This window comes from Oncorhynchus masou, chromosome 5 (genome assembly GCF_036934945.1).
Source record: "Oncorhynchus masou masou isolate Uvic2021 chromosome 5, UVic_Omas_1.1, whole genome shotgun sequence".
Lineage (NCBI taxonomy): Eukaryota > Metazoa > Chordata > Actinopteri > Salmoniformes > Salmonidae > Oncorhynchus > Oncorhynchus masou.
In genome coordinates this window covers 77,604,618-77,632,341 of record NC_088216.1, presented here as the reverse complement: position 1 = coordinate 77,632,341, position 27,724 = coordinate 77,604,618, and the positions used below count along the sequence as shown (strand labels likewise).

Sequence of the window (27,724 nt, the reverse complement as noted above, 5' to 3'; positions counted from 1 at the left end):
TCATGAAGGAATGCTGATAGTTATGACTGTATAATTTTCCTAGTTGGTACAGTACTGTAGTATGTCACCGGCCATGGCTGAAATAATATTTAAATAAGATCATATTATGATCTTCCATGAAAAAGTAACAATATAACAGCTGAGGTATAAAGCAGCTGGAAATAGGCCTTACTGGAGCCTCACAGGGAAACTGGACTTCTGGCTGCTGCTGTACAACTCCTGATATACCGCTTCATTAAAAACACTACAGCCATTCAACTATGATTGAAGGTGTTTTATTCCGACAGGGGCTTTGAATAACGGGAGTAAATCAGAGTTCAGCATGGAGACCGACAGAGCGTGTGATGTTACAGAGTCGTGTGAGGCAGACCTTGAGTTTGCACAGTCACAAGTGTAAGCCGATGCAGTGGAGCTATCCTGACCTGGGCTCAGACCCAAAGTTGTGCCTCAAGTGTCAGAAGAAGCGAAGAAGAGCCTGGAGTCTTATTGCAAAGTTGCCCTGTGGCTAACACTCTGTTACTAGGCTGTTTCTTACAGCTATATTCTAAGTAGCCAGCTAACCTCTATAATGAAGTAAGCTCAGAAAGTTTGCCAGAACCAAACCAGAGAGGATGGAGGGAGTTTGCATCACAAAATGGTTTGTGTTGGCTTTGCTTAACCAGGTTTGTAAAAGGGAGGGGTTCATTTGCGTAAAACAATTTTCACATGTTGTGTTTTTACCAGGTTTGAAAATGCTTTGGTTGCACTTTGTTTGCTTGGTTTGAGGACTGGGATAAAACACTTTTGTAGTGCACTCCTCCTGTGTCTGTTTGGTTGGATCAGGTTTTAGGTGAACAGTATCTGTGTAGCTCTGTTAATATTGCTTACGTGCCTGGCACTCACCATATTCTAGAGCTCTTCTTATGACTCTTGACCTTGACTAACCTTCTGTGTGTAGACGTCACATTCTACACCAGTGTGTTGTCATAGAGCTACTACATCCATTAACCATGTGTTACTACACCATGCTATGTAAATTGAGAAATCATGTGACTAAACTGAATAAAAAGAAGAAGAAACTACACTATGATACCATCACGTTTAAGGTATGACCCAGATGCAGACAGTGTTGAAGAAACAAAAGTTTATTCCTTAAACGGGGGCAGGCAAACAACAGGTCAAAGGTAGGCAGGGGTCAATAATCCAGAGAGGTGGGGTAAGTGTTAGATGAATTTACTTCTTATGTGTTCATTAACCAATTCAATTAAAACAGTCTGTTTCTGAGAATTTGTAAGGTTCTTATTTGCATAAAATGGACAGAGACCAGCACACCAAAATTAGCCAATAGCGTTTATTCTCGAGAGCTCTGGTCAAAATACCATGTACATTGGTTTATATACCTCACATTTCGTCATAAATGTCCCTCCTCCTCTCAGATACAATGGCAATATAGTTCACAAGCCTTCTCACATTGTTTAACAGGTGGCAGACAATCTACAACAAGCCCACTGTCTCTCCCCTACCTGGGTAGGGACAGAATGTCCTGTAAGGAACACATTGCAGCCGGTCTGACGATAGCTCCATTCGTTTCTAACAAGGAACAGAAAGTCCTTGTTTTAATTCTTGACTAAAACTACACACATTATATTCAGTATTATGATTATAATAAGATTCATACAGTAACAGAGTAGTATTCTGTTTAGTTATAGTTCTAAGTTTAATGTATACATAATTTAGTCATTCATAGAAATCCCATAACAGTAAGGTACAGGACGGCAGGCAGTCTTAGGGTCAGGGCAGGCAGAGAGGTCAAAACCGGGAAGGACTCGAAAACAGGAGCAGGGGAACAAACGCTTGTAGGTTTCACAAACAAATCGAACTGGCAACAGACAAACAGAGAACACAGGTAGAAATACACAGGGGATAATGGGCGACACCTGAAGGGGGGTGGAGACCAGCACAAAAACAGGTGAAACAGATCAAGGTGTGGCAGAAATAAAGATTAATGCCATAAAGAATGATATTAAAAAGATTTGGAACACCTTAAATGATATTTTGGGGAAAAAAGCAAACTCAGCTCTGTCATTCATTGAATCAGATGGCTCATTCATCACAAAACCAAATAATACTTTAATGTTTTTTTCATTGGCAAGATTAGCAAATTTAGGCATGACATTCCAGCAAAAAACGCTGACACATCCAAGTATATCCGGCCAAATTATGAAAGACAAGCATTGTCATTTTGAATTACGTAAAGCCCCCTACCCTCGTGCCTTGAACCTCGCGCCCACCTCTATTTCAGTGGATACAGCTGGAGAACTGCAAGGCAATCCCATTGTGTGCCACTCGAGAGCCATGACCCATATGACGATATATATTGTCCTGCTAACAATAGGGTTAATAATATATCTGTGGGAATGTCCTAGGGGCTTTTATATCATTCTAAATTAATAAAAATAATAATCGCTTTGTTTAAAAAAACAATATTTTGGAGATTTAGTTTTCAAATAAAGTAAAATGAGTGAGAAAAAGGCCACTCTTGAACATGGGGTTAGACATTGTTACTATTTTGTAAATAAAGCCAGTTTGTTATTTAGAATAATTTATTTCTGTTTTTAGAGGGAGAGAAACCAAAAACCTACAGTCATCTCATGGGTCTCCCAGTTGAGATGGGCTCAGATATTGAACCAGCATCTGTAACAACACAGGCTGCACTGTCTTATACCACTGCGCCACTAAGGCACTGTACAATGTGACTGGCCGGGAGTGGGCTCCAGTACTACATAGACACCAAAAGCATAATCAGAGCTCTAACTCCCCCTTGCACTGGCCTGGAGAAATGAAGTAGTGACGCAGGGTTACTGTACTAAACCACAAATTACCTCTAAGTCTCGCAGCAAAATTGCAAAACCTTTAGTGGAGCAACCACTGTATGTATGCGGATGACTCAATACTATGCATGTCAGCTACTACAGCGACTGAAATGACTGCAACACTTAACAAAGAGTTGCAGTAAGTTTCAGTGGGTGTCGGGGAATAAGTTACTCCTAAATATTTGTAAAACTAGAAGCATTGTATTTGGGACAAATCATTCACTAAACCGTAAACCTCATCTAAATCCTGGAATAAATCATGTGGAAATTGAGCAAGTTGAGGTGGCTAAACTGTCATGGTCAAAACATATTGATACAACAGTTGCTAAGATGGTGAGAAGTCTGTTCATAATAAAGTGTTTCTCTACCTTCTTAACAGCACCGTCAACAAGGCAGGTCCTACTGTTCAGTCGTGTGCTCAGGTGCCACAAAGGAACTTAGGAAAATTGCGTTTGGCTCAGAACAGGGCAGCACGACTGGCCCTGGGACCTACACAGAGATATAACATTAATTATATGCATGTCAATCTCTCTTGGCTCAAAGTGGATGAGAGATTTTCTTCATCATTACTTGTATTTATGAGAGGTATTGGAATGTTGAATGCACCGAGCTGTCTGTTTGAACTACTGGCACACAGCTCGGACACCCATGGGGCGGCAGGTAGCCTATTGGTTAGAGCGTTGGGCCAGTAACTGAAAGGTTGCTGGATTGAATCCCCGAGCTGACAAGGTAAAAATCTGTTGTTCTGCCCCTGAACAAGGCAGTTAACACACTGTTCCTATGCCGTCATTGAAAATAAGAATTTGTTCTTAACTGACTTGCCAAGTTAAATAAAGGTTCAGTTTAAAATTACCCCACAAAACCTGCCACAAGGGATCTCTTCACAGTCCAGAACAGACTATGTGAGGTGCACAGTACTACATAGAGCCATGACTACATGGCAGGGTAGCCTAGTGGTTAGAGCGTTGGACTAGTAACTGACTTGCCTAGTTAAATAATGGTCAAATAAAGAATATTCTACATCAAGTAACTGAAGCAAGCAGTAGGATGTGATTTAAAAAAGAGATAAAAAATAGACCTTATGGATCAGCGGGACTGTGAAACCACACAGACATATACGTACACATGGACTTTGTACTGTAGATATGTGGTGGTGGAGGAGTCGGCACCTGAGGGCGAACAGTGTGTTGGGAAACCTGTGAATTTATTGTAATGTCAACTGCCTTAATGTTGCTGGACCCCAGGAAGAGTAACAGCACTCAGAGGGTGTTCTTTAATGGAAGCCTCTCCAACATAATCCATAATAAATAAAAAACCACAAATGGTCTATGGAAAGTACCACAGCTATCATGGTTTTCCATTACAGTGGGATCACTGGGTTACATATCAAATATCATGTCACCCTGGCTTCAGTACATTTCAACGGTTTCCCGCAAGCTATTATAATTGTCGCCTGACGTGACAAAATTTGATGAGACGTGTAACGGAGAAGAACAGCTGCATTTCTCAACGTGGACTGTCTGTGCCCATGGCCCAGGGGCACCCCAATCCCATCACACAGTCGATGGATCCAGTCCACTGGCTGTGTTCTCTGTGTATGTATTTCCGTGCACAATTTTCCATGCACACTTTTAAGGTGCCAGGTAGCCGAGCAGTTAGACTGTTGGGCTGTTGGGCCAGTAACTGAAAGGTTGCTGGTTTGAATACATGAGCCGACAAGGTGAAAAACACAACCCTAATTTGGGAGGCGTAAGCCCAGGCAGTGTGAGAATGGGATGGTGGATGAGACGTCTATAGCGTTCATCCCAGTTCTATTGCTGGAAAATGGTTTGGTTCCACTCTCTCTGAAATACAAGGTAACAAACTAGCGAACAACTATGACCAAACTGCTGATGGGAAAATAACCTTGGGCTGTCTGTAATGTACATCTAGGGAGGAAGAGATGCAAATCCAAACTAGAACATTTTGCCCCACAAATGAATTTTCACACAAATGATGCCAAATATTTTATATTGGCATTATACTGCTGATTAACATTACTCACGTAATCACAAGCCGCATAACACAAGCGATGATGTCGTCATGTCAAAGCAAATGTTAAGTATGAGTTCATGGTTTTTAACTGTAGGTTGCATAACCTGCTTCTGCAACGAGAGAGACAATACCCCTCCTACACACACACACACACACACACACACACCCTATTGTCAACTTTGCCAATGTGGACTGCAGAGGGTCCCATCCCATTCAGAGGGCTGCCAGGCAGGAGGGAAAGTGATCATGTGTCCCTTTGTCTCTGAGCACTCAGCGGGCACGTGGCTAAGGAGGGTGAGGAGCAGGCACTACCAGGATCTTTGTGTTGGCACCTCGTGGTGGCTGCTCCTGACACACGGCCTGGGCAGTGGGCATCTCCTCATCCATCCACATGTGCCCATTGCCCACTTAGCCACTCTCACCCCCGGTCTGTGCTCGATTAATGACAGCACTCAGGCTCTTTCAACTCACCTCATGTCAGAGGGGTGTCCTATGAAGCAAGCTAGATCTACTCAGGGTTTTCTAAAGCTGACCATTTTCAGTTAGTTTCACATTCCAGCTCAGGCTACATCTGTACTACGATATTGCTTGTCCGCCTGCCGCTAACCCTAGCAGGTTTGTAACTGCTCGTGCATGTCACACGTGGCTAGTGAATGCTGAACTTTTCATTGAGACAATGCTGAAACATCAATCCATGTGCAAGTCAATGCCACATTTTCATTTGTGCTGAAATCCTAATGAAAGTGAAGTTATCTTGTGAATTCAGCAGGCTATAGTGTGAAATAGGCTTTTAGAAAGTGTTGTCTGTATTTGATTACTAATCGTTAATGCTTTGGTGTTTTTATCACAACCATAAGCACTGTTTTTCCCACTCTTATCGATTGTATTGATTATACAGAAGTGTTACTGGCTACTAGTTTAAAATGCGTAATGTGTAATGTAATATATTTTAACGACTATTTTTAAACAAATAACATTTGATTAAAATGCACCATACCGGCTGTATTTCTATATGGTTACTTTTACCTCCCAATTTCGTGGTATCCAATTGGTAGTTACATATTGTCTCATCGCTGCAACTCCCGTATAGACTCGGGGAGAGGCAAAGGTCAAAAGCCGTGCGTCCTTCAAAACACAACATAAGCAAGCCGCACTGCCCACTTAACCCGGAAAACCAGCCACACCAGTGTCAGAGGAAACACCATGCACCTGATAGGCTAATTGACATCATTTGAGTCAATTGGAGGTGTACCTGTGGATGTATTTCAAGGCCTACCTTCAAACTCAGTGCCTCTTTGCTTGACATCATGGGGAAATCAAAAGAAATCAGCCAAGACCTCAAAAAAACAATTGTAGACCTCCACAAGTCTGGTTCATCCTTGGGAGCAATTTCCAAATGCCTGAATATACCCCGTATGAACACCATGGGACCACGCAGCAGTCATATCTCTCAGGAAGGAGACGCGTTCTGTCTCCTAGAGATGAACGTACTTTGGTGCGAAAAGTGCATATGAATCCCAGAACAACAGCAAAGGACCTTGTGAAGATGCTGGAGGAAACAGGTACAACAGTATCTATATCCACAGTAAAACAAGTCCTATATTGACATAACCTGAAAGGCTGCACAGCAAGGAAGAAGCAACTGCTCCAAAACCGCCATAAAAAAGCCAGACTACGGTTTTCAAATGCACATGGGGACAAATATACTTTTTGGAGAGATCTTCTCTGGCAGAACAGAACTGTTTGGCCATAATGACCATCGTTATGTTTGGAGGAAAAAGGGGGAGACTTGCACGCTGAAGAACACCATCCCAACTGTGAAGTACGGGAGTGGCAGCATCATGTTGTGGGGGTGCTTTGCTGCAGGAGGGACTGGTGCACTTCACAAAATAGATGGCATCATGAGGTAGGAAAATTATGTGGATATATTGAAGCAACATCTCAAGACATCAGTCAGGAAGTTAAAGCTTGGTCACAAATGGGTCTTCCAAATGGACAATGACCCCAAGCACACTTTCAAAGTTGTGGCAAAATGGCTTAAGGACAACAAAGTCAAGGTATTGGAGTGGCCATCACAAAGCCCTGACCTCAATCCTATAGAAAATGTGTGGGAAGAACTGACAAAGCATGTGCGAGCGAGGAGGCCTAAAAAACGGACTCAGTTACTACAGCTCTGTCAGGAGGAATGGGCCAAAATTCAACCAACGTATTGTGGAAAGCTTGTGGAAGGCTACTTGAAACGTTTGACCCAAGTTAAACAATTTAAAGGCAATGCTACCAAACACTAATTGAGTGCATGTAAACTTCTGATCCACTGGGAATGTGATGAAATAAATAAAAGCTGAAATAAATCACTCTATTATTCTGACATTTCACATTCTTAAATTAAAGTGGTGATCTTAACTGACCTAAGACAGGGAATTTTTACTAGGATTAAATGTCAGGAGTTTAAATGTATTTGGCTAAGGTGTATGTAAACTTCAGACTTCAACTGTATGTAATGGGGAGTTGATAAAAAATAAACAATCAAAGGGCAAACAATGCACACAATGAAACAGTGAATGTGCAAGAATTGGCGGGAGACAGCCGAGTCATTCTGGAAAGCTGAGCGTGTGCATTATGGAGAGAGGCATGCCTATATCTTTGCCACACACCCCTCCCCTTCGTCTTGTCTCAACATTTTTATTTATTATACTCCAGACACATTATCTTAACACATTTTAGATGATTTTCACTGACAGCCACAACTCAATAATCAGCTAGTCCTATTGCCACGTGTACTGCCCAAATTGTGGGCTTCCCAAAGAGTCATACTGTAGGCCTACAAGCTTGTGATTTGAAACAAAATAAGCTAATGATCCTCTGTACCTAAGTCATGCTTAGGTGAAGTATTTGTTATTACTTTATTTATTTCAGGAGTAAATGTATAATTTTGGTAAATGTATTTAAATGTACTTTAGGGGAAGCTTAGTTTATTAGCCCATTGGACGCACCACCTATTCAAAAGTAGGTTACATTCACTTGTTCGTCCAAAATAATTCCAGCTTTTCCAGCTTCCAGACAACTTTAATTCAATTCACAAGTGGCTGAAACTATCTCACCGGAGAAAGCATCTGAGCAAGCAAAACAGCGCCCCTCTGTCTTACAATGTGTAGCCAATGTATTTGATGGGGATAGTATTTTTGGCCGGACAGCATCAGATAAATGGGCTACACATACTGAGCTAGAGTGTTCAACAAATCAAATTATATTTTACATTTGAGATTCTTCAAAGTAGCCAACCTTTGCCTTGATGACAATTTTTTTCTTAGCATTCTCTCAACCAGCTTCATGAAGTAATCACCTGGAATGCATTTCAATTAACAGGTGAGCATTGTTAAAAGTTAATTTGTGGAATTTCTTTCCTTTTGAATGCGTTTTGAGCCAATTTGTTGTGTTGTGACAAGGCAGGGGTGGTATACAGAAGATATTTGGTAAATCCAAGACCGTATTATGGCAAGAACAGCTCAAATAAGCAAAGATAAATGAGAGTCCATTATTACTTAAGACATTAATGATAGTCAATCCAGAAAACTTTGAACGTTTCTTCAAGTGCAGTCGCAAAAACCATCAAGCGCTATGGTGAAACTGGCTCTCATGAGGACCGCCACAGGAAAGTAAGACCCAGCATTACCTCTGCTGCAGAGGATAAGTTCATTAGAGTTACCAGCCTCAGAAATTGCAGCCCAAATAAATGCTTCAGAGTTCAAGTAACAGACACATGTCAACATCAACTGTTCAGAGGAGACTGTGTGAATCAGGCCTTCATGGTCAAATTGATGCTAAAAAACACCAATGCTAAAGGACACCAATAAGAAGAAGAGACTTGCTTGGGCCAAGAAACACGAGCAATGGACATTAGACCAGTGGAAATCTGTCCTTTGGTCTGTGAGATTTTTGGTTCCAACCGCTGTTTCTTTGTGAGATGCAGATTAGGTGAACGGATGATCTCTGCATGTGTGGTTCCCACCGTGAAGCATGGAGGTGTGATTGTGTGAGGGTGCTTTGCTGGTGACACTGTCAGTGATTTATTTAGAACTCGAGGCACACTTTACCAGCTTGGCTACCACAGCATTCTGCAGCGATATGGCATCCCATCTGGTTTGCGCTTAGTGGGACTATCATTTGTTTTTCAACAGGACAATGACCCAACATGCATCAGATGACCTGGTCTCCACAATCACCAGACCTCAACCCAATTAAGATGGTTTGGGATGAGTTGGACCGCAAAGTGAAGGAAAAGCAGTCAACAAGTGCTCAGCATATGTGGGAACTACGTGAAGACTGTTGGAAAGGTATTCCAGGTGAAGCTGGTTGAGAGAATGCCAAGAGTGTGCAATGCTGTCATTAGGGCAAAGCGTGGCTACTTTGAAGAATCTAAAATATATTTTGATTTGTTTAATTTTTTGGGGGTTGCTACATGATTCCATATGTATATAGTTTTGCTGTCTTCACTATTATTCTACAATGTAGAAAATTGTAAAAATAAAGAAAAACCCTTGAATGAGTAGGTGTGTCCAAACTTTTGACTGGTACTGTATATTTTATTTGGAAGGGCAAGGAGGTGTGGTAATGTATACAAACTCCTCCGGGATCGGATGTGGTACATAGTGTGGTACTGCACATCCATGCCTCTGTTCCTCTCCCAGGGGCAGCAGCACCTGCAAGACAGCCAGGCAGGGGGCTGGTGCTGATTAAATGTTTGTTAACCTCCCATGTGGCTCTGTGTGGCACCAGAGCAGGTCAATACTGGCTGATTAACTATGTTGACTCTGGTGTAAAAATGGAAAGACGCCTACGATTACTAATGGTGCCCACTCACCTTAACTTCCCCCCTGATTCACAGGGCGAAACTCAGGGATGCCTGGGGTGTATTCATTAGTGGACACTAGCAAACTGTAGCAAATATTTTGCAATGAAAATAAGCTGGTTCCGTTTCAGCCGTTTTGCATCCTTTTGGATCCTAGTGAATAGACTCCTGGTTTGTGTGTTTGGTTGGGTTGTGTGGGGCTACAGATGCCAGCTGTAGGTCAGTTGCCATGCTCTCAGGAGCATCTGGCATCTGGATTGGCACTGAGTAAGGAAACAAATAGCACAGGGCCACATACGGTACAGTGTAAATACAGCGTCATAACAACCTACAATAAATATACCAATATGGAAAGAAGTGTGCGTGTAAAGATGGTAGACGTCGTACCTGTGGACCCATCTCTGTAACAAGAGTACATTTACATTTGTGTTATTTAGCAGACACTCTTATCCAGAGCGACTTATAGGAGAAATTAGCATCAAGTGCCTTGCTCAAGGACCCTCTGTGGAATGGGTTCTACGTGGAACCCAAAACGGTTCTACTTGGAACCAAAAGGGTTCTACCTGGAACCAACACGGGTTCTTCAAAGGATTCTCCTATGTGGACAGCCGAATAACCCTTTTAGGTAAACTGTACCCTTTTGGTTCCAAGTAGAACCGTTTTGGGTTGCACGTAGAACCCTTTCCACAGAGGATTCTACATGGAACCCAAAATGGTTCTACCTGGAACCAAAAAGTGTTCTCCTAAGGGGACAGCTGAAGAACCCTTTTGGAACCCTTTTCTCTAACTCTCTAAATGTGACTGAGTGTCCCTCCTTTTATCTGATCCCAAACTGACCATCTCATATTTTCCAAAAAGTGTGGCCTGCCAGTGACCTATATCACCATTCACCACCCAGGGCCATGGATATAAAGGCCTAAATGTACCAGTGTTTGAATACACACAGCTACATCTATATCTAGCCTTCTGCTGGCTTATCTGCTCTTTAATAACATTTGATAGATCCAGGAGTTCATCTATCTGCTTGATCCAATTCTTGCCAGACAAGCCCTGCAGTATACCAAGTTGGGCTGTCCCCGACTAAAAATCTTGGTTGACTAAGAGTCGTCTGTTCTTTCGACCAACCGATTGGTCGAAGATTTTAAACTTGTATTTTTCCATATATCGACACATCCTATGTGTTTTAATCAAATCAACTATATTCACTGAGCTTGTCTGATGCTTTAAGCACACTGTTTGATTAAATAATGAAGACACAGATTACTAGAGGGAGTCCGACCAGCAATTGATTTGATTGCGCCGGGCCAGGCTCAGACTTGCTGCACTGCGTAAAAAACAACAACTTTAAACTGTGAGTGACTGTGTGACTAGCACCCTTTGTCTCTCTCTCTTTCCTGCTGCAGCGATGTCACAGAACATCAAAGTGTTTATCGCGCTGTCCGTGTTGCTGACGCTGTAACATAATTACAGCCATTTCTGACTGAAAAGTAATGTTACCGAAATCCCTAGTTTTTTAGGAAAAACATTCCCTATTCCCTCAACCCTTGCTTTCTTTACGTGACACATGTATGTATCTTATCGGCAGACTCAATGGCCTTGGTGTCAGTCACGCCCTGACTTTAGAGAGCTTTTTATGTCTCTATTTTGGTTTGGTCAGGGTGTGATTTGGGGTGGGCATTCTATGTTCTCTTTTCTATGTTTTGTATTGCTTTGTTTTGGCCGGGTATGGTTCTCAATCAGGGACAGCTGACTATCGTTGTCTCTGATTGGGAACCACACTTAGGTAGCTTTTTCCCACCTGTGTTTTGTGGGTAGTTGTTTTCTGTTTAGTGTTCTGCACCTGACAGGACTGTTTTGGTTTCGTTTTGCACTTTGTTATTTTTGTTTCAGTGTTCAGTTTAATAAAAGTCATGAACACTTACCACGCTGTGCTTTGGTCCGATTCTTCCTCATCAGACGACGACGACCATTACACTTGGTTTCTCAAATGATTGCCTCGCCTGGTTCACCAACTACTTCTCAGATAGTGTTCAGTGTTGTCCGGACCTCTGGCAGTCTCTATGGGGGTGCCACAGGGTTCAATTCTTGGGCCGACTATTTTCTCTGTATATACAGTTGAAGTCTGAAGTTTACATATACCTTAGCCAAATACATTTAAACTCAGTTTTTCTTAGGTCAGTTAGGATCACCACTTTATTTTAAGAATGTGAAGTCAGAATAATAGTAGTGATTTATTTCAGCTTTTATTTCTTTCATCACATTCCCAGTGGATCTTAAGTTCACATACACTCAGTTAGTATTTGGTAGCATTGCCTTTAAATTGTTTGACTGTCGGGCTGTATCACCGCCTGGTACGGCCACTGCTCCGCCCACAACCGTAAGGTTCTCCAGAGGATAGTGAGGTCTGCACAACGCATCACCGGGGGAAAACTACCTGCCCTCCAGGACACCTACACCACCCGATGTCACAGGAAGGCCAAAAATATCATCAAGGACAACAACCACCCGAGCCACTACCTGTTCACCCTGCTATTATCATCCAGAAGGCGAGGTCAGTACAGGTGCATCAAAGCATGGACCGAGAGACTGAAAAACAGCTTCTGTCTCAAGGCCATCAGACTGTTAAACAGCCTCTATTAACATTAACTAACATTAACATCTGTAAAAGTTTCTGAGTACTTTTGGTGACAAGCCGAATGTCTTCAGCCTCCTGAGGTTGAAGAGGCACTGCTTCTCCTTCACCACGCTGTCTGTGTGGGTGGACCAATTCAGTTTGTCCGTGATGTGTACGCCGTGGAACTTACTACCCTCTCCACTACTGTCCCGTCGATGTGGATAGGGGGGTGCTCCCTCTGCTGTTTCCTGAAGTCCACGATCATCTCCTTAGTCTTGTTGACGTTGAGTGTGAGGTTTTTTTCCTGACACCACACTCCGAGGGCCCTCACTTCCTCCCTGTAGGCCATCTCGTCGTTGTTGATAATCAAGCCTGCCACTGTAGTGTCTTCATCCAGAAGGCGAGGTCAATACAGGTGCATCAAAGCAGGAACCAAGAGACTGAAAAACAGCTTCTATCTCAAAGCCATCAGACTGTTAAACACCCACCACTAACATTGAGTGGCTGCTGCCAACATACTGACTCAACTCCAGCCACTTTAATATTGGAAAAAATGATTGAAAAAATGTATCACTAGCCACTTTAAACAATGCCACTTAATATAACATTTATATACCCTACATTACTCATCTCAAATGTATATACTGTACTCGATACCATCTACTGCATCTTGCCTATGCCGTTCTGTACCATCACTCATATCTTTATGTACATATTCTTCATCCCTTTACACTTGTGTGTATAAGGTAGTTGTTGTGAAACTGTTAGGTTAGATTACTCGTTGGTTATTACTGCATTGTCAGAACTAGAAGCACAAGCATTTCGCTACATTTTCATTAACATCAGCTAACCATGTGTATGCGACAAATAACATTTGATTTGAACTTGGGTCAAACGTTTCAGGCAGCCTTCCACAAGCTTCTCACAATAAGTTGGGTGAATTTTGGCCCATTCCTCCTGACAGAGCTGGTGTAACTGAGTCAGGTTTCTAGGCCTCCTTGCTCGCACACGCTTTTTTAGTTCTGCCCACAAATTTTCAATAGAATTGAGGTCATTTTGCCACAACTTTGGAAGTATGCTTGTGGTCATTGTCCATTTGGAAGACCCATTTGCGACCAAGCTTTAAGTTCCTGACTGATGTCTTGAGATGTTGCTTCACTATATCCGCATAATTTTCCTCCCTCATGATGCCATTTATTTTGTGAAGTGCACCAGTCCCTCCTGCAGCAAAGCACCCCCACAACATGATGCTGCCAGCCCCATGCTTCACGGTTGGGTTGGTGTTCTTTGGCTTGCAATCCTCTCCCTTTTTCCTCCAAACATAACGATGGACATTATGGCCAAACAGTTCTATTTTTGTTTCATCAGACCAGAGGACATTTCTCCAAAAAGTACGATCTTTGTCCCCATGTGCATTTGAAGACCGTAGTCTGGCTTTTTTATGGCGTTTTTGGAGCATTGGCTTCTTCCATGCTGAGCGACTTTTCAGGTTATGTCGATATAGGACTCGTTTTACTGTGGATATAGATACTTTTGTACCTCATCTCTGAGACAGAACACATCTCCTTCCTGAGCGGTATGACGCTTGCGTGGACCCATGGTGTTTATACTTGCATAATATTGTTTGTACAGATGAACGTGGTACTTTCAGGCGTTTGGAAATTGCTCCCAAGGATGAACCAGACTTGTGGAGGTCTACAATTGTTTTTGACTGAGGTCTTGGCTGATTTCTTTTGACTTTCCCATGATGTCAAGCAAAGAGGCACTGAGTTTGAAGGTAGGCCTTGAAATACATCTACAGCTACACCTCCAATTGACTCAAATTATGTCAATTTGTCACGTCCTGACCGTAGTTCCTTATTTATGTCTCTATTTTGGTTTGGTCATGGCTTGAGTTGGGGTGGGCATTCTGTTTTGTTCTGTGTTTTGTATTTCTGTGTTTTGGCCTGGTATGGTTCCAATCAGAGGCAGCTGTCTATTGTTGTCTCTGATTGAGAACCATACTTAGGTAGCCTGTTCCCACCTGTGTTTGTGGGTAGTTGTTTTCTGTCTCTGTACCAGGTAGAACTGTTTCGTGTTGGTCTAGTCTTTGTTATTTTGCCTTAGTGTTCTGAGTTAAAATAAATATTAACATGGACACTTACCACCCTGCATTTTGGTCCGATCTTGACTACTCTTCATCAGACGAAGAGGATCTTTACACAATTAGCCTATCAGAAGCTTCTAAATCCATAACATCCTTTTCCAGAATTTTCCAAGATGTTTAAAGGCACAGTCAACTTTCTGTATGTGACCCACTGGAATTGTGATACAGTGACTTATAAGTGAAATAATCTGTCTTTAAATAGTTAGAAAAATGACTTGTGTCATGCACAAAGTAGATGTCCTAACCGACTTGCCAAAACTATAGTTTGTTAAAACCTCTTGATGCATCCATCCTGTTAGCGGGATCATTTTCGTCAACATCCGCTGATTTGTAGATCTCCAAATTAAATTACTAAAAATATTTAATTTATGAAATCAGAAGTGCAATATAGCAAAACACAGTTTAGCTTGTTGTTAATCAGTAAAGCTTTTTGGTGAAAGCATACCAAGCGTTTATGTAAGGACATATCTCTCAATAGACAAAATATTACAAACAGCTAGCAGCCAAGTAGATTGGTCATGAAAGTCATAAAAGCAATTAAATGAATCGCTTACCTTTGATCTTCGGATGTTTGCACCCACGAGACTCCCAGTTCCACAATAAATGTTCCTTTTGTGCCATAAAGATTATATAAATCGATAATATTTCAACCGGGACTGTAGCTTCTTCTATAGGAGAGAGAGAGAAATGTCTGCTCCAAGCTGTTGCGCATGCAAAACGCTGCTGGCACCCAGCCATGCAATGTGATGTGATCTTTCTCTCTCATTTTCCAAAATTTGACGTACTGCCAAATTCTTTAATATGATGTTGAATGCGTATTATGGTTGTGAAATTAACAATTAATTCTCCGGCAACAACTCTGGTGGACATTCCTGCAGTCAGCATGCCAATTGCATGTTCTCTCAAAACTTGAGACATCTGTAGTATTGTGTTGTTTGACTAAACTGCACATTTTAGAGTGGCCTTTTATTGTCCCCAGCACAAGGTACACCTGTATAATGATCCTGCTGTTTAATCAGCTTCTTGATATGCCACACCTGTCCGTTGGATGTATTATCTTGGCAAAGAAAAAATGCTCACTAACAGGGATGTAAAGAAATGTGTGCACAACATTTTTAAGAAATAAGCTTTCTGTGCGTATGGAACATTTCTGTGATATTTTGTTTAAGCTCATGGAACAAGAACAACACTTTACATGTTGCGTTTATATTTTTATTCAGTATATATTAGCTAACCTAGTGGGCATCCATGGCGGGTGTCTTTAAGCACCCTTTACTAGTGGCTTTGACATCTTTCAGTGGGTACATACATGGGCGCCTTTCAGAAGCCCTTTTTGTTTTGGTTGTTAAAGTGATTTTCTTTGTTAGTTCCCTTCGTTGTGAGCAACATTTTGTTTTTGTCTTGTGGGAATGTAACACAAGTGAACAGCAAAACGGTGTTGTACAATGTACACGGTGTCACTTTACCCCTATCCCTGGCAAACATAGCTGATTTTAAACTAATTGCTATCTAAATTGAAGATCATGATTACTTGATTATTGTTGTTAGGAGGGTTAGCTAGGGCAAAAGTGTGACACCAATCAGGCCCCTTGAGGACTGGTGTTGCCCGGGCCTATGATAGATGCGCGCACACACACACTATATGTTCATGTTTTTAAATGTATGTAAATTGTTATTCGTTATGTTTAAAACTAGCATTGGCTAATGGGGACCCTAATAAATCAAATCAAGTTAGAGTAGCTAGCTTGTCTAACTATCTCAGCTAGCTGGTATGCCTGTTGACAAGGTTGATAGACTTTTAAAAAGTAAGTAATAACTAAACGTACTGAACAAGATTCACATTCCTTTCAATCTTTCACCCAGATTTTAGAAAAGTTTTTAGTTTCTTTAAAAAAATTACCACCAGTCAGGGGTATACAGACAGCTCAAGAAGTATGCTTAGATGTGCAGAAGAATATACACATTTTACATAGAATTACACGTAATGATTATGGCTCTAGATTGCAGGAAAAAGCTGTTTGAGGTGTTCCAAAAATGCTAATTGCTCCAACTTCCGGACAGAGGGCCCAGCCCCCCCTCTGGACCACCCCCCAGCCATCCTCACATCCCCTGAGATTTTTGGGGTGCATGACTTCCCTGATCACAGATTGTAATTTTACTGTTGAAACTGGAGTGGTGGTTGATTGATGAACAGCTGTGTGGCGAGCTGCGACTAAAGATACTCTGGCAGGCAGGGGGACACTTGTTGTGGTGACACAATGGGTCTGCTGTCTGCTGTCTTCACCCGGGAAGCTGCTCCCATCACAACAACACTGCCCATTGTCTGTCTGTGGAACTGACCCCTTGTGAGCCTCTGAGATCACAGAGGAAATTGGAAATGAGGTGAATCGTTGTCACTGAGGGCATGCAACCTGGTGGGGAGTAACTATACCATCACTGCAGAAAGGTTAACACCCGCACATACATTATTACTCTGCAGGTTTAGTGTGTTGACCTTTCAGACAGAGATCGTATATCATAGTCGTCTCCATCTCCTTACCCTCCAACTCAACCTCTCATCTTTACCTCCATACCTTCAGACCATGGTCAAAACCCGAAACATTTACAGTAACATGACCAGCTATGTTAGCTTAAGGATTTATCTATACTGAACAAAAATATAAACGCAACATGTAAAGTCTTGGTCCCATGTTTCAAGAGCTGAAATAAAAGATCCCAGAAATATTCCATATGCACAAAAAGCTTATTTCTCTCAAATTTGGTGCACAAATTTGTTTACATCCCTGTTAGTGAGCATTTCTCCTTTGCCAATATAATCCATCCACTGAACAGGTGTGGCATATCAAGAAGCTGATTATACGGCATGATCTTTACACAGGTGCACCTTGTGCTGGGGACAATAAAAGGCCATTCTAAAATGTGTCATTTTGCCACACAACACAATGCCACAGATGTCTCAAGTTTTAAGGGGGCGTGTAATTGGTATGCTGACTGCAGGAATGTGCACCAGAGCTTTTGCCAAATAATTGAATGTTCATTTCTCTACCATAAGCTGCCTTCAACGTCGTTTTAGAGAATTTGGCAGTACGCCCAACCGGGCTCACAATCACAGACCAGGTGTGACCACGCCAGCCCAGGACCTCCACATCCGGCTTCTTCACCAGCGGGATCATCTGAGACCAGCCACCTGGACAGCTGATGAAACTGAGGTGTATTTCTGTCTGTAATAAAGCCCTTTTGTGGAGAAAAACTCATTCATCCTCCCAGGCCCACCCATGGCTGCGCCCCTACTCATTCGTGTGAAATCCATAGATTAGGGCCTAATAAATGTATTTAAATTGACTTGTTGACATTTTTGAAATAATAACTTTTTAAAGCACAGGTGGAAATGTTTTCATTAAGCATGCCAACACAATTATTCTTGTGAGATTGTGAGATTTGAACTAGTGAAACTGGTTTCCTTGTCCTCATCCATTGAGTTAGTCCACTGCGCCACATGGCTGGAGCTAGCATGCCATGTTTTTTTACACATACAAAACTGTTTATTTTAGCCTATTCAGACAGACCCCATTTTAAAGGAAACAAGCACTCATTGAGATCAGGTGTGGCCAACACACCTACACACACTTAACAAGATGTAGTGGAGAGAGAGTTTTGTTGATGCTGAGTGTCACACCCTGATATGTTTCACCCGTCTTTGTGCTTGTCTCCACCCCCCCCGGGTGTCGCCCATCTTCCTCTTTATCCCCATTGTATTAATACCCGTGTTCTCTGCTTGTCTGTTGCCAGTTTGTCTTGTCAGGACTGAGCAGTCTGGTCTGGGCAGTCTGGTCTGGGCAGTCTGGTTTGGGCAGTCTGGTCTGAGCAGTCTGGTCTGGGCAGTCTGGTCTGGGCAGTCTGGTCTGGGCAGTCTGGTCTGGGCAGTCTGGTTTGGGCAGTCTGGTCTGAGCAGTCTGGTCTGGGCAGTCTGGTCTGAGCAGTCTGGTCTGGGCAGTCTGGTCTGAGCAGTCTGGTCTGGGCAGTCTGGTCTGAGCAGTCTGGTCTGGGCAGTCTGGTCTGGGCAGTCTGGTCTGGGCAGTCTGGTCTGGGCAGTCTGGTCTGGGCAGTCTGGTCTGGGCAGTCTGGTCTGAGCAGTCTGGTCTGAGCAGTTTGGTCTGAGCAGTCTGGTCTGGGCAGTCTGGTCTGAGCAGTCTGGTCTGGGCAGTCTGGTCTGGGCAGTCTGGTCTGGGCAGTCTGGTCTGGGCAGTCTGGTCTGGGCAGTCTGGTCTGGGCAGTCTGGTCTGGGCAGTCTGGTCTGGGCAGTCTGGTCTGAGCAGTCTGGTCTGGGCAGTCTGGTCTGAGCAGTCTGGTCTGAGCAGTCTGGTCTGGGCAGTCTGGTCTGGGCAGTCTGGTCTGGGCAGTCTGGTCTGGGCAGTCTGGTCTGGGCAGTCTGGTCTGGGCAGTCTGGTCTGGGCAGTCTGGTCTGGGCAGTCTGGTCTGAGCAGTCTGGTCTGAGCAGTCTGGTCCGAGTCCTGAGCCTGCCTGCTGTTCTGGACCTTATTGACTCTGCCCTAGGATTATGGACCTTTGACCTGTCTTTTGCCTGCCCCGTTTGGGTCAATACACATCTGTGACTCTAGCTGTCTGCACCTGTGTCTTATCCTGAGTTCTGATACTGAGAACAGAATGTATATGTTTTTACATATAATATTCTTGGACGTTACAAAAGTTTTCTTGTGGTTTTTATGGAAAGTTCAATTAACGTTCTCGTAACAATTTGAGAATATGACTAAATAGAACCACGAGGAAACATGTAGGAAATGTTATGCTGAAGTAATGAAATTCCAACATGGTATGTGCTACTTGGGTAGGTTATGTGTGGCTGGTGTAGTTTGTGTACATAGGCTAGGCGTGGGAGGAAAATGTCTGTGTGACAACATTACGTGGGACCTGAACTGAGGGTTAAGTTGAACCACCTCCGTTCTCAGCTCTGAGAAGCTGGCAGGCCTTGTGACATCACTGAGTGGAACACCATGAGCAAACGGTGAAATGATGATGTGACGTTGGCTCAAACACACAAACTTTGACCCCACGCTTTGGACCTATTTACATTACTTGTTATTGTAGTTGCCCAAAAAGCATAGTTTCGCAGCTTGAGTTGATTCAGAATAATTTATACCATAAGCAAGTGTGTGAAACAGGTCAGATATTGGATGTTGAAGTGAAAGTTTTAGTGTGTAAATAAATGAGTCCCCACAAATCAAATTCAAATGTTATTGGTCACATACATATGGTTAGCAGATGTTATTGCGAGTGTAGCGAAATGCACACAGTCATTAGCAGAGAGAGACTAGCCGTTGAAGTTTATTGTTGAATGTTTTTTTTTAAACTGAATGCCTATTTATACATATGTGCACTGCATCCTGTAGATACACAAGACAGATAGGGGAGTAATTGTGGGATCTGTGTCAATGAAATGCCTTCTCTCTCTGCTCTAGATACCTGAGGGAGCAGACTGAGAGGACCACACACAGTGTACCATAACTGCTGCTTAGAGCATGGAGCCAGACCAATCAGAGATGAGCATCTTGGGACAATCGCCCAATGGGAAAGGTCACGACCTAGAAGATGACACGTATGTGTCCATGAAGACCATGGCAGAGGAATTAGACACGTGAGTTTACTTCTCCTGTCCTTTCTTTTCCCTACCCCGCTCTAACACCTACCTCATTTATTGTTGTTAGACTATTGAATTGTTCAACAACTACCACAACTATAAAAAATCTCTCTCCAATGAGCAGCTGAGAAGGTCATACACTTGGCTCAAAACAATGACTTTAGTCACAGATTACACCTGATTGGTGCGGCAGTTTATAGCGGTTAGAGCATTGGGCCAGTTTTACAAAGTTTTCTGGTTTGAATATCTGAGCCGAAAAGATGAAAACCTCTCAATGTGTGCTTGAGCAAGCCACTTAACCCTAATTTGCTCCAGTGGCGCCAACCTACTTTGGGTTGTCCCTGTAAAACAACACATTTCACTGTACCTATCTGGTGTTTATATATATTTTTTATCTTGTTGCCTCTACTGCATACCACAGAAACATTGCATTGTATATTCCATTCCAATTGTTTTTGAAGGGATGTTTTGATCTTACTGTCATATAAGGGTGGTGACATTTATTTTGCCCACTGCATGCAGTGTTCTGCCCAGCCCTCGTTATTCCAGTACCTTAGACTGGAGAGAGTAATGGCTTTGTCCTGTGTTGTGTTACAGTCTGTGAATGTACCATGTGTTGCTGTCATCTATCTACCTGTGTGGAAACCAAAACCCATTAAACAGCCTGTAAATGTCACCGGTCAATACAATATATTCATCCACATTATTCCAAACACTGGTAATTAACCATAAAATACAGAGACACTGTTTGTTTCACAAATGGCACCCTGTTCTCTACATAGGGTGGTACTTTCCCTATAGTCCCTGGTCAAAAGCAGTGCACTATAAAGGGAATATGGTGCCATTTGGGATGTAGAGGTCTTATACAAGGACCTCATAAAACTCTGTTTCAATTTCCACCATTGCACATTGTGTTTGCTTGTCCTGTCCTCCTTGTGCTAAGTGACATCAGTAATGAGTATGAAGTGTTTATAGAGCGTGACTGACGTCTGATTTCCTGAGTGGTGTTTGTGTTTCTAAGTGCATGTTTGCCTTGTTTTTGTCCGTCCTACGCCCCGTGGACGCTCTGTTTCCAACACAGAAATGGTACTCAAAACGTCAGGTAGGTTTCTACTTTCTACACACAGTCACACCGACAATCTCTACCTAGTAGGCCTACTGACGATGTCAAATCATTACTACATTTACATTTACATTTAAGTCATTTGGCAGACGCTCTTATTCAGAGCGACTTACAAATTGGTGAATTCACCTTATGACATCCAGTGGAACAGCCACTTTACAATAGTGCATCTAAATCATTTAAGGGGGGGGTGAGAAGGATTACTTTATCCTATCCTAGGTATTACTCACAAACAATCCTTTAAGTGAAGCCTTTTTAACACTGTTTTAACAATTAACTCCCTCCTGTCTGTGTAGCTTGTGTCCTCATTTTAAGCTGCAGGTTTTGGAGACTTTCGATTGTAACAAGGTTTTTTGTTTCATCCAGGTTTGACGATCCTGATGCCATCCTGGAGAATGAGGAGTTTCTGCCCAACGGAGATGGGAGGAAGCCCATGCGCTTCACAGATGTGAGTGTAGCTGACTTTATTACCCCCACATCAACTCATCTCAAACATCACTCCCTGGCTTTGTTCCAAGTGGGTACCCTATTCCCTATGTAGTGCACTGCTTTTGACCATAGGGGTTTGTTCAAAAGAAGTGTACTATATAGGGAATATGGTGCCACTTGGGATGCACACACTATGTCATTGGAATCTGATAACACATTCTGCCTGTCACATTGCACTTGACAAAAAGCATGAGTTTCTAAATGTAAGAACAGCAGCCATTTTCTGCTTTACCTCAGTATTGAATGAACTGAATCTGAGATTGTTGTATTTGTTTTGATCAGTTTGAGGGAAAGACGTCTTTCGGCATGTCTGTGTTCAACCTGGGGAATGCTATCATGGGCAGTGGAATCCTGGGACTGGCTTATGCCATGGCCAACACTGGCATCCTCCTCTTCCTGTAAGTCAAACCGTCAGCGATACAGCACTGTACTGTGAGTCGCTCTGAATAAGAGTGTCTGTTAAACAGGCTGTTAGTAGGAGCTAAAGGATGAACAGCTCATTGTAATGGCTGGAATGGAAGAATTGGAACGATATTAAACACATCAAACATATATAAACCACATGTTTGGCTCCGTTCCATTAATTTCATTCCATCCATTATAATGAGCCCGTCCTCCTATTGCTCCTCCCACCAGCCTCCACTGCTGTTAAATGACCAAAATATAATGTAAATGTAATCTAAATGTAATGTCTAGTCCTTCACCTTGCTTCTTAACTGTCTCCTAGTCTCTCCTTTCCCCAGATGGCTTAGTGTTTCTTCATTCCTCATCTCATAAAACCCTGAAACCGCAAGTGACACACTGAGCACCGACACAGTAGGAGTCACACATTAGCCATTGGTCTGTTGCTAGTCGCACTGCCTCTGCCAGCTTGTTGTGGTGTGATCTCCCTTTGCCTAAGCAGAGAGCCTGTGGAGAACGTACTCCCCAGTCCCAGTGATAGCCTTTAGGCTGCACATAGATACCACACAGTGGAAAGGGCTGGAGTGGGAGTTGAAAATAGCCACAACCTTCGCTTGCAGGAGGGAGCTGAGACGATCAGAAATGCTCTCTGCCCAGAGGCCTAGCCTGCCTGCTTCAAGAGGGATGCTGGGCCAGGATGGGGTGAGAAAGGGCCAGGGTGGAGCTGGGGGTCTGTGGTGAGGTGGTCAACATTATCACATGTCCCTCCCATCCTCCCCCATTGCTCCAACTCTTGTTCCCTACCCTGTGAACACAAGCAGACCCTAGAAAGGCTACAGCCCAGAATAGCCCCGCCTTCCAGTCCTCACTCCCCCCCTCCATTCATGTGATGCTGTGTTGGTTTGTTTAGCTGCAGGGAGCAGGACTTCAGTCACAACTCTGCATGGGAACACAACCTATTCTATGGATTCTAAAGAGTTTCTCCTCTAAAGATGGAGTCAACAGCAGAACCCTTTCTTAGAGCTCACGGTCACCTGACGCATCATCACCATCGCCATGGTGATTGTTATCATCTTTGTTGCAAATTTTGTCCCAATGACATGGTGCTCATGCTGAACTTATGCTTTTCCACAAAGACTAATGTCAAACAAGGTCACCTTTGAGAAACTTTGGTGAATGAAGAAACCCTTCGACCTGAAAATAAATGTTACCAAGTAACTAAGCTGTCTTCATGAAGGCTTTCTTCTTTATGAACCTACTAGAAATTGTTTTAGTGAGATTGCGGCAAAGAAAAACCTATTGTTTAAGTCTCTAATGCAGCTTTTATGAAAGAAATCCCATTAACAGAGGCATTTCTCTGGCTTTGTGACTTCAGGTTATTGTTCAACAGCTTCAGATAGATGTATTTGTTAGAAGCAGGAATCAATTCACATGGATTTGTTTGTCTGTGTATTCTGACCCAAGGATGTTTCTTCTCATCTAAGTATAGTATTACCGACTTTGGACTCTAAGGCATGTCTTCTGGTAAAAGTAAGTCTCGATTCCTGTAGCAAACAAAATGTGATTACATTTCAAGTCATTGGTCCAAGTCCTTTCTTTTCCCATGGAAAAACAGACTATTTTATATTGAACAACTATATTGTAGATTTGTGGCATTGTTGGTGTGACCGACGCAGAACCTTCTTTGTGTCTCAATGGTAACCTACTGTAACTCAAGATAGAAAACCCCCATTTCTCAAGAGAACCAGGAGACCCAAATACAAGTTATCTGCCTCCTCAGCACATGGGAGCCGTTTCAGGCCCCCCCCCCACGTCCCTTGGGAATGCCAAACACCTTAGCAGTCCTCAGGGGACGTGGGGGGGAGCCCTGAAACCAGTCCCATTCGCCTTGCAGGAGTGATATGTCATGATCTTCCATGACGCATCACTTAGCGTTTCCACGATGCCTTACTCAAGTTTTGAGTTTTAGCCGTGTGTACAGGATACACATGGTATACACCGTCCAACGAAATGCTTACTTGCAGGTTCCTTCTCGACAATGCAACAAGAATATGAAATAAAATATAAGAATAAGAACTTAAATGAAATGGTTCAGTAAAGTATAATAAACATTTTAGCATAAGTATAATAGAGGATGGAACAATTTATAGTCCAGCATTTACCCGTGTTTTGGGGGATGGGGGGCATGTCCAGCATCACTCAGCGTTTCCATAATTTCTTTCTCATCTCTCAGCGTTTCAATGATTTCTTTCTCAGCATCACTCAGCGTTTCCATGGTGTCTTACTCAGCATCACTCAGCATTTCCATGATTTATTTCTCAGCATCACTCAGCATTTACATTATTTCTTATTGTCACTCAGCTTTTCCATGATTTATTTCTCAGCATCACTCAGCATTTCCATGATTTCTTAGTGTCACTCAGCGTTTCCAGGATTTCTTACTCAGCATCACTCAGCATTTACATAATCTCTTAATCAGCATCACTCAGCGTTTCCATGATTTCTTACTCAGCATCACTCAGCGTTTCCAGGTTTTCTTACTCAGCATCACTCAGCATTTACATAATCTCTTAATCAGCACCACTCAGCGATTCCATAATTTCTTTCTCATCATCTCTCAGCGTTTCAATGATTTCTTTCTCAGCATCACTCAGCGTTTCCATGGTGTCTTACTCAGCATCACTCAGCGTTTCCATGATTTCTTACTCAGCATCACTCAGCATTTCCATGATTTATTTCTCAGCATCACTCAGCATTTACATTATTTCTTATTGTCACTCAGCGTTTCCAGGATTTCTTACTCAGCATCACTCAGCATTTACATGATTTCTTACTCAGCATCACTCAGCATTTCCATGATTTCTTAGTGTCACTCAGCGTTTCCATGATTTCTTACTCAGCATCACTCAGCATTTCCATGATTTATTTCTCAGCATCACTCAGCATTTCCATGATTTCTTAGTGTCACTCAGCGTTTCCAGGTTTTCTTACTCAGCATCACTCAGCATTTACATAATCTCTTAATCAGCACCACTCAGCGTTTCCATGATTTCTTACTCAGCATCACTCAGCGTTTCAATGATTTATTTCTCAGCCTCACTCAGCGTTTCCATGATTTCTTAATCAGCATCACTCAGTGTTTCAATTATTTATTTCTCAGCATCACTCAGTGTTTCCATTATTTATTTCTCAGCATCACTCAGCGTTTCCATGATTTCTTAATCAGCATCACTCAGCGTTTCAATTATTCATTTCTCAGCATCACTCAGCATTTCCATGATTTCTTAGTGTCACTCAGCGTTTCCATGATTTCTTACTCAGCATCACTCAGCATTTACATAATGTCTTAATCAGCATCACTCAGTGTTTCAATTATTTATTTCTCAGCATCACTCAGCATTTCCATGATTTCTTAGTGTCACTCAGCGTTTCCATGATTTATTTCTCAGCATCACTCAGCATTTCCATGATTTCTTAGTGTCACTCAGCGTTTCCAGGGTTTCTTACTCAGCATCACTCAACATTTACATAATCTCTTCATCAGCATCACTCAGCGTTTCCATGATTTCTTAATCAGAATCACTCAGCGTTTCAATTATTTATTTCTCAGCATCACTCAGCACTTCCATGATTTCTTAGTGTCACTCAGCGTTTCCATGATTTCTTACTCAGCATCACTCAGCATTTACATAATCTCTTAATCAGCACCACTCAGCGTTTCCATGATTTCTTACTCAGCATCACTCATCATTTACATGATTTCTTAGTGTCACTCACAGTTTCCAGGGTTTCTTACTCAGCATCACTCAGCATTTACATAATCTCTTAATCAGCATCACTCAGCGTTTCCAGGTTTTCTTACTCAGCATCACTCAGCATTTACATAATCTCTTAATCAGCACCACTCAGCGTTTCCATGATTTCTTACTCAGCATCACTCAGCATTTCCATGATTTCTTACTCAGCATCACTCAGCTTTTCCATGATTTCTTACTCAGCATCACTCAGCGTTTCAATGATTTATTTCTCAGCCTCACTCAGCGTTTCCATGATTTCTTAATCAGCATCACTCAGTGTTTCAATTATTTATTTCTCAGCATCACTCAGTGTTTCCATTATTTATTTCTCAGCATCACTCAGCGTTTCCATGATTTCTTAATCAGCATCACTCAGCGTTTCAATTATTCATTTCTCAGCATCACTCAGCATTTCCATGATTTCTTAGTGTCACTCAGCGTTTCCATGATTTCTTACTCAGCATCACTCAGCATTTACATAATGTCTTAATCAGCATCACTCAGTGTTTCAATTATTTATTTCTCAGCATCACTCAGCATTTCCATGATTTCTTAGTGTCACTCAGCGTTTCCATGATTTATTTCTCAGCATCACTCAGCATTTCCATGATTTCTTAGTGTCACTCAGCATTTCCAGGGTTTCTTACTCAGCATCACTCAACATTTACATAATCTCTTCATCAGCATCACTCAGCGTTTCCATGATTTCTTAATCAGAATCACTCAGCGTTTCAATTATTTATTTCTCAGCATCACTCAGCACTTCCATGATTTCTTAGTGTCACTCAGCGTTTCCATGATTTCTTACTCAGCATCACTCAGCATTTACATAATCTCTTAATCAGCACCACTCAGCGTTTCCATGATTTCTTACTCAGCATCACTCATCATTTACATGATTTCTTAGTGTCACTCACAGTTTCCAGGGTTTCTTACTCAGCATCACTCAGCATTTACATAATCTCTTAATCAGCATCACTCAGCGTTTCCAGGATTTCTTACTCAGCATCACTCAGCGTTTCCATGATTTATTTCTCAGCATCACTCAGCATTTCCATGATTTCTTAGTGTCACTCAGCGTTTCCATGATTTCTTACTCAGCATCACTCAGCATTTACATAATCTCTTAATAAGCACCACTCAGCGTTTCCAGGATTTCTTTCTCAGCATCACTCAGCATTTAAATTATTTATTTCTCAGCATCACTCAGCGTTTCCATTATTTATTTCTCAGCATCACTCAGCATTTCCATGATTTCTTAGTGTCACTCAGCGTTTCCATGATTTCTTAATCAGCATCACTCAGCGTTTCAATTATTTATTTCTCAGCATCACTCAGCATTTCCATGATTTCTTAGTGTCACTCAGCGTTTCCATGATTTCTTACTCAGCATCACTCAGCGTTTCCAGGGTTTCTTACTCAGCATCACTCAGCATTTACATGTCTTAATCAGCATTACTCAGCGTTTCAATTATTTCTCAGCATCACTCAGCGTTTCAATTATTTCTCAGCATCACTCAGCGTTTCCATTATTTATTTCTCAGCATCACTCAGCATTTCCATGATTTCTTAGTGTCACTCAGCGTTTCCATGATTTCTTACTCAGCATCACTCAGCGTTTCCATGATTTCTTACTCAGCATCACTCAGCGTTTCCATGATTTATTTCTCAGCATCACTCAGCGTTTCCATGATTTCTTACTCAGCATCACTCAGCATTTACATAATGTCTTAATCAGCATCACTCAGCGTTTCAATTATTT

At 42.3% G+C, this 27,724-nt stretch overlaps 1 protein-coding gene across 3 annotated transcripts in view; it reads left to right on the top strand.

The window, feature by feature from the left end:
- Positions 1-27,724, top strand: part of slc38a3b (solute carrier family 38 member 3b) — a 63,099-nt gene that overhangs the window by 2,948 nt on the left and 32,427 nt on the right. Inside the window, exons 2-6 of one of the 3 annotated variants that reach the window (XM_064966886.1) lie at positions 17,569-17,704; positions 19,973-20,148; positions 21,233-21,253; positions 21,641-21,722; positions 22,046-22,161. In XM_064966886.1, coding sequence (XP_064822958.1) covers positions 20,033-20,148; positions 21,233-21,253; positions 21,641-21,722; positions 22,046-22,161 — 335 coding nt within the window. In that variant the 5' untranslated portion in view covers positions 17,569-17,704; positions 19,973-20,032. Of the gene's footprint in view, positions 1-17,547; positions 17,705-19,972; positions 20,149-21,232; positions 21,254-21,640; positions 21,723-22,045; positions 22,162-27,724 lie in introns of all 3 variants that reach the window. The other 2 variants (XM_064966884.1, XM_064966885.1) reach the window with 2 other exon arrangements.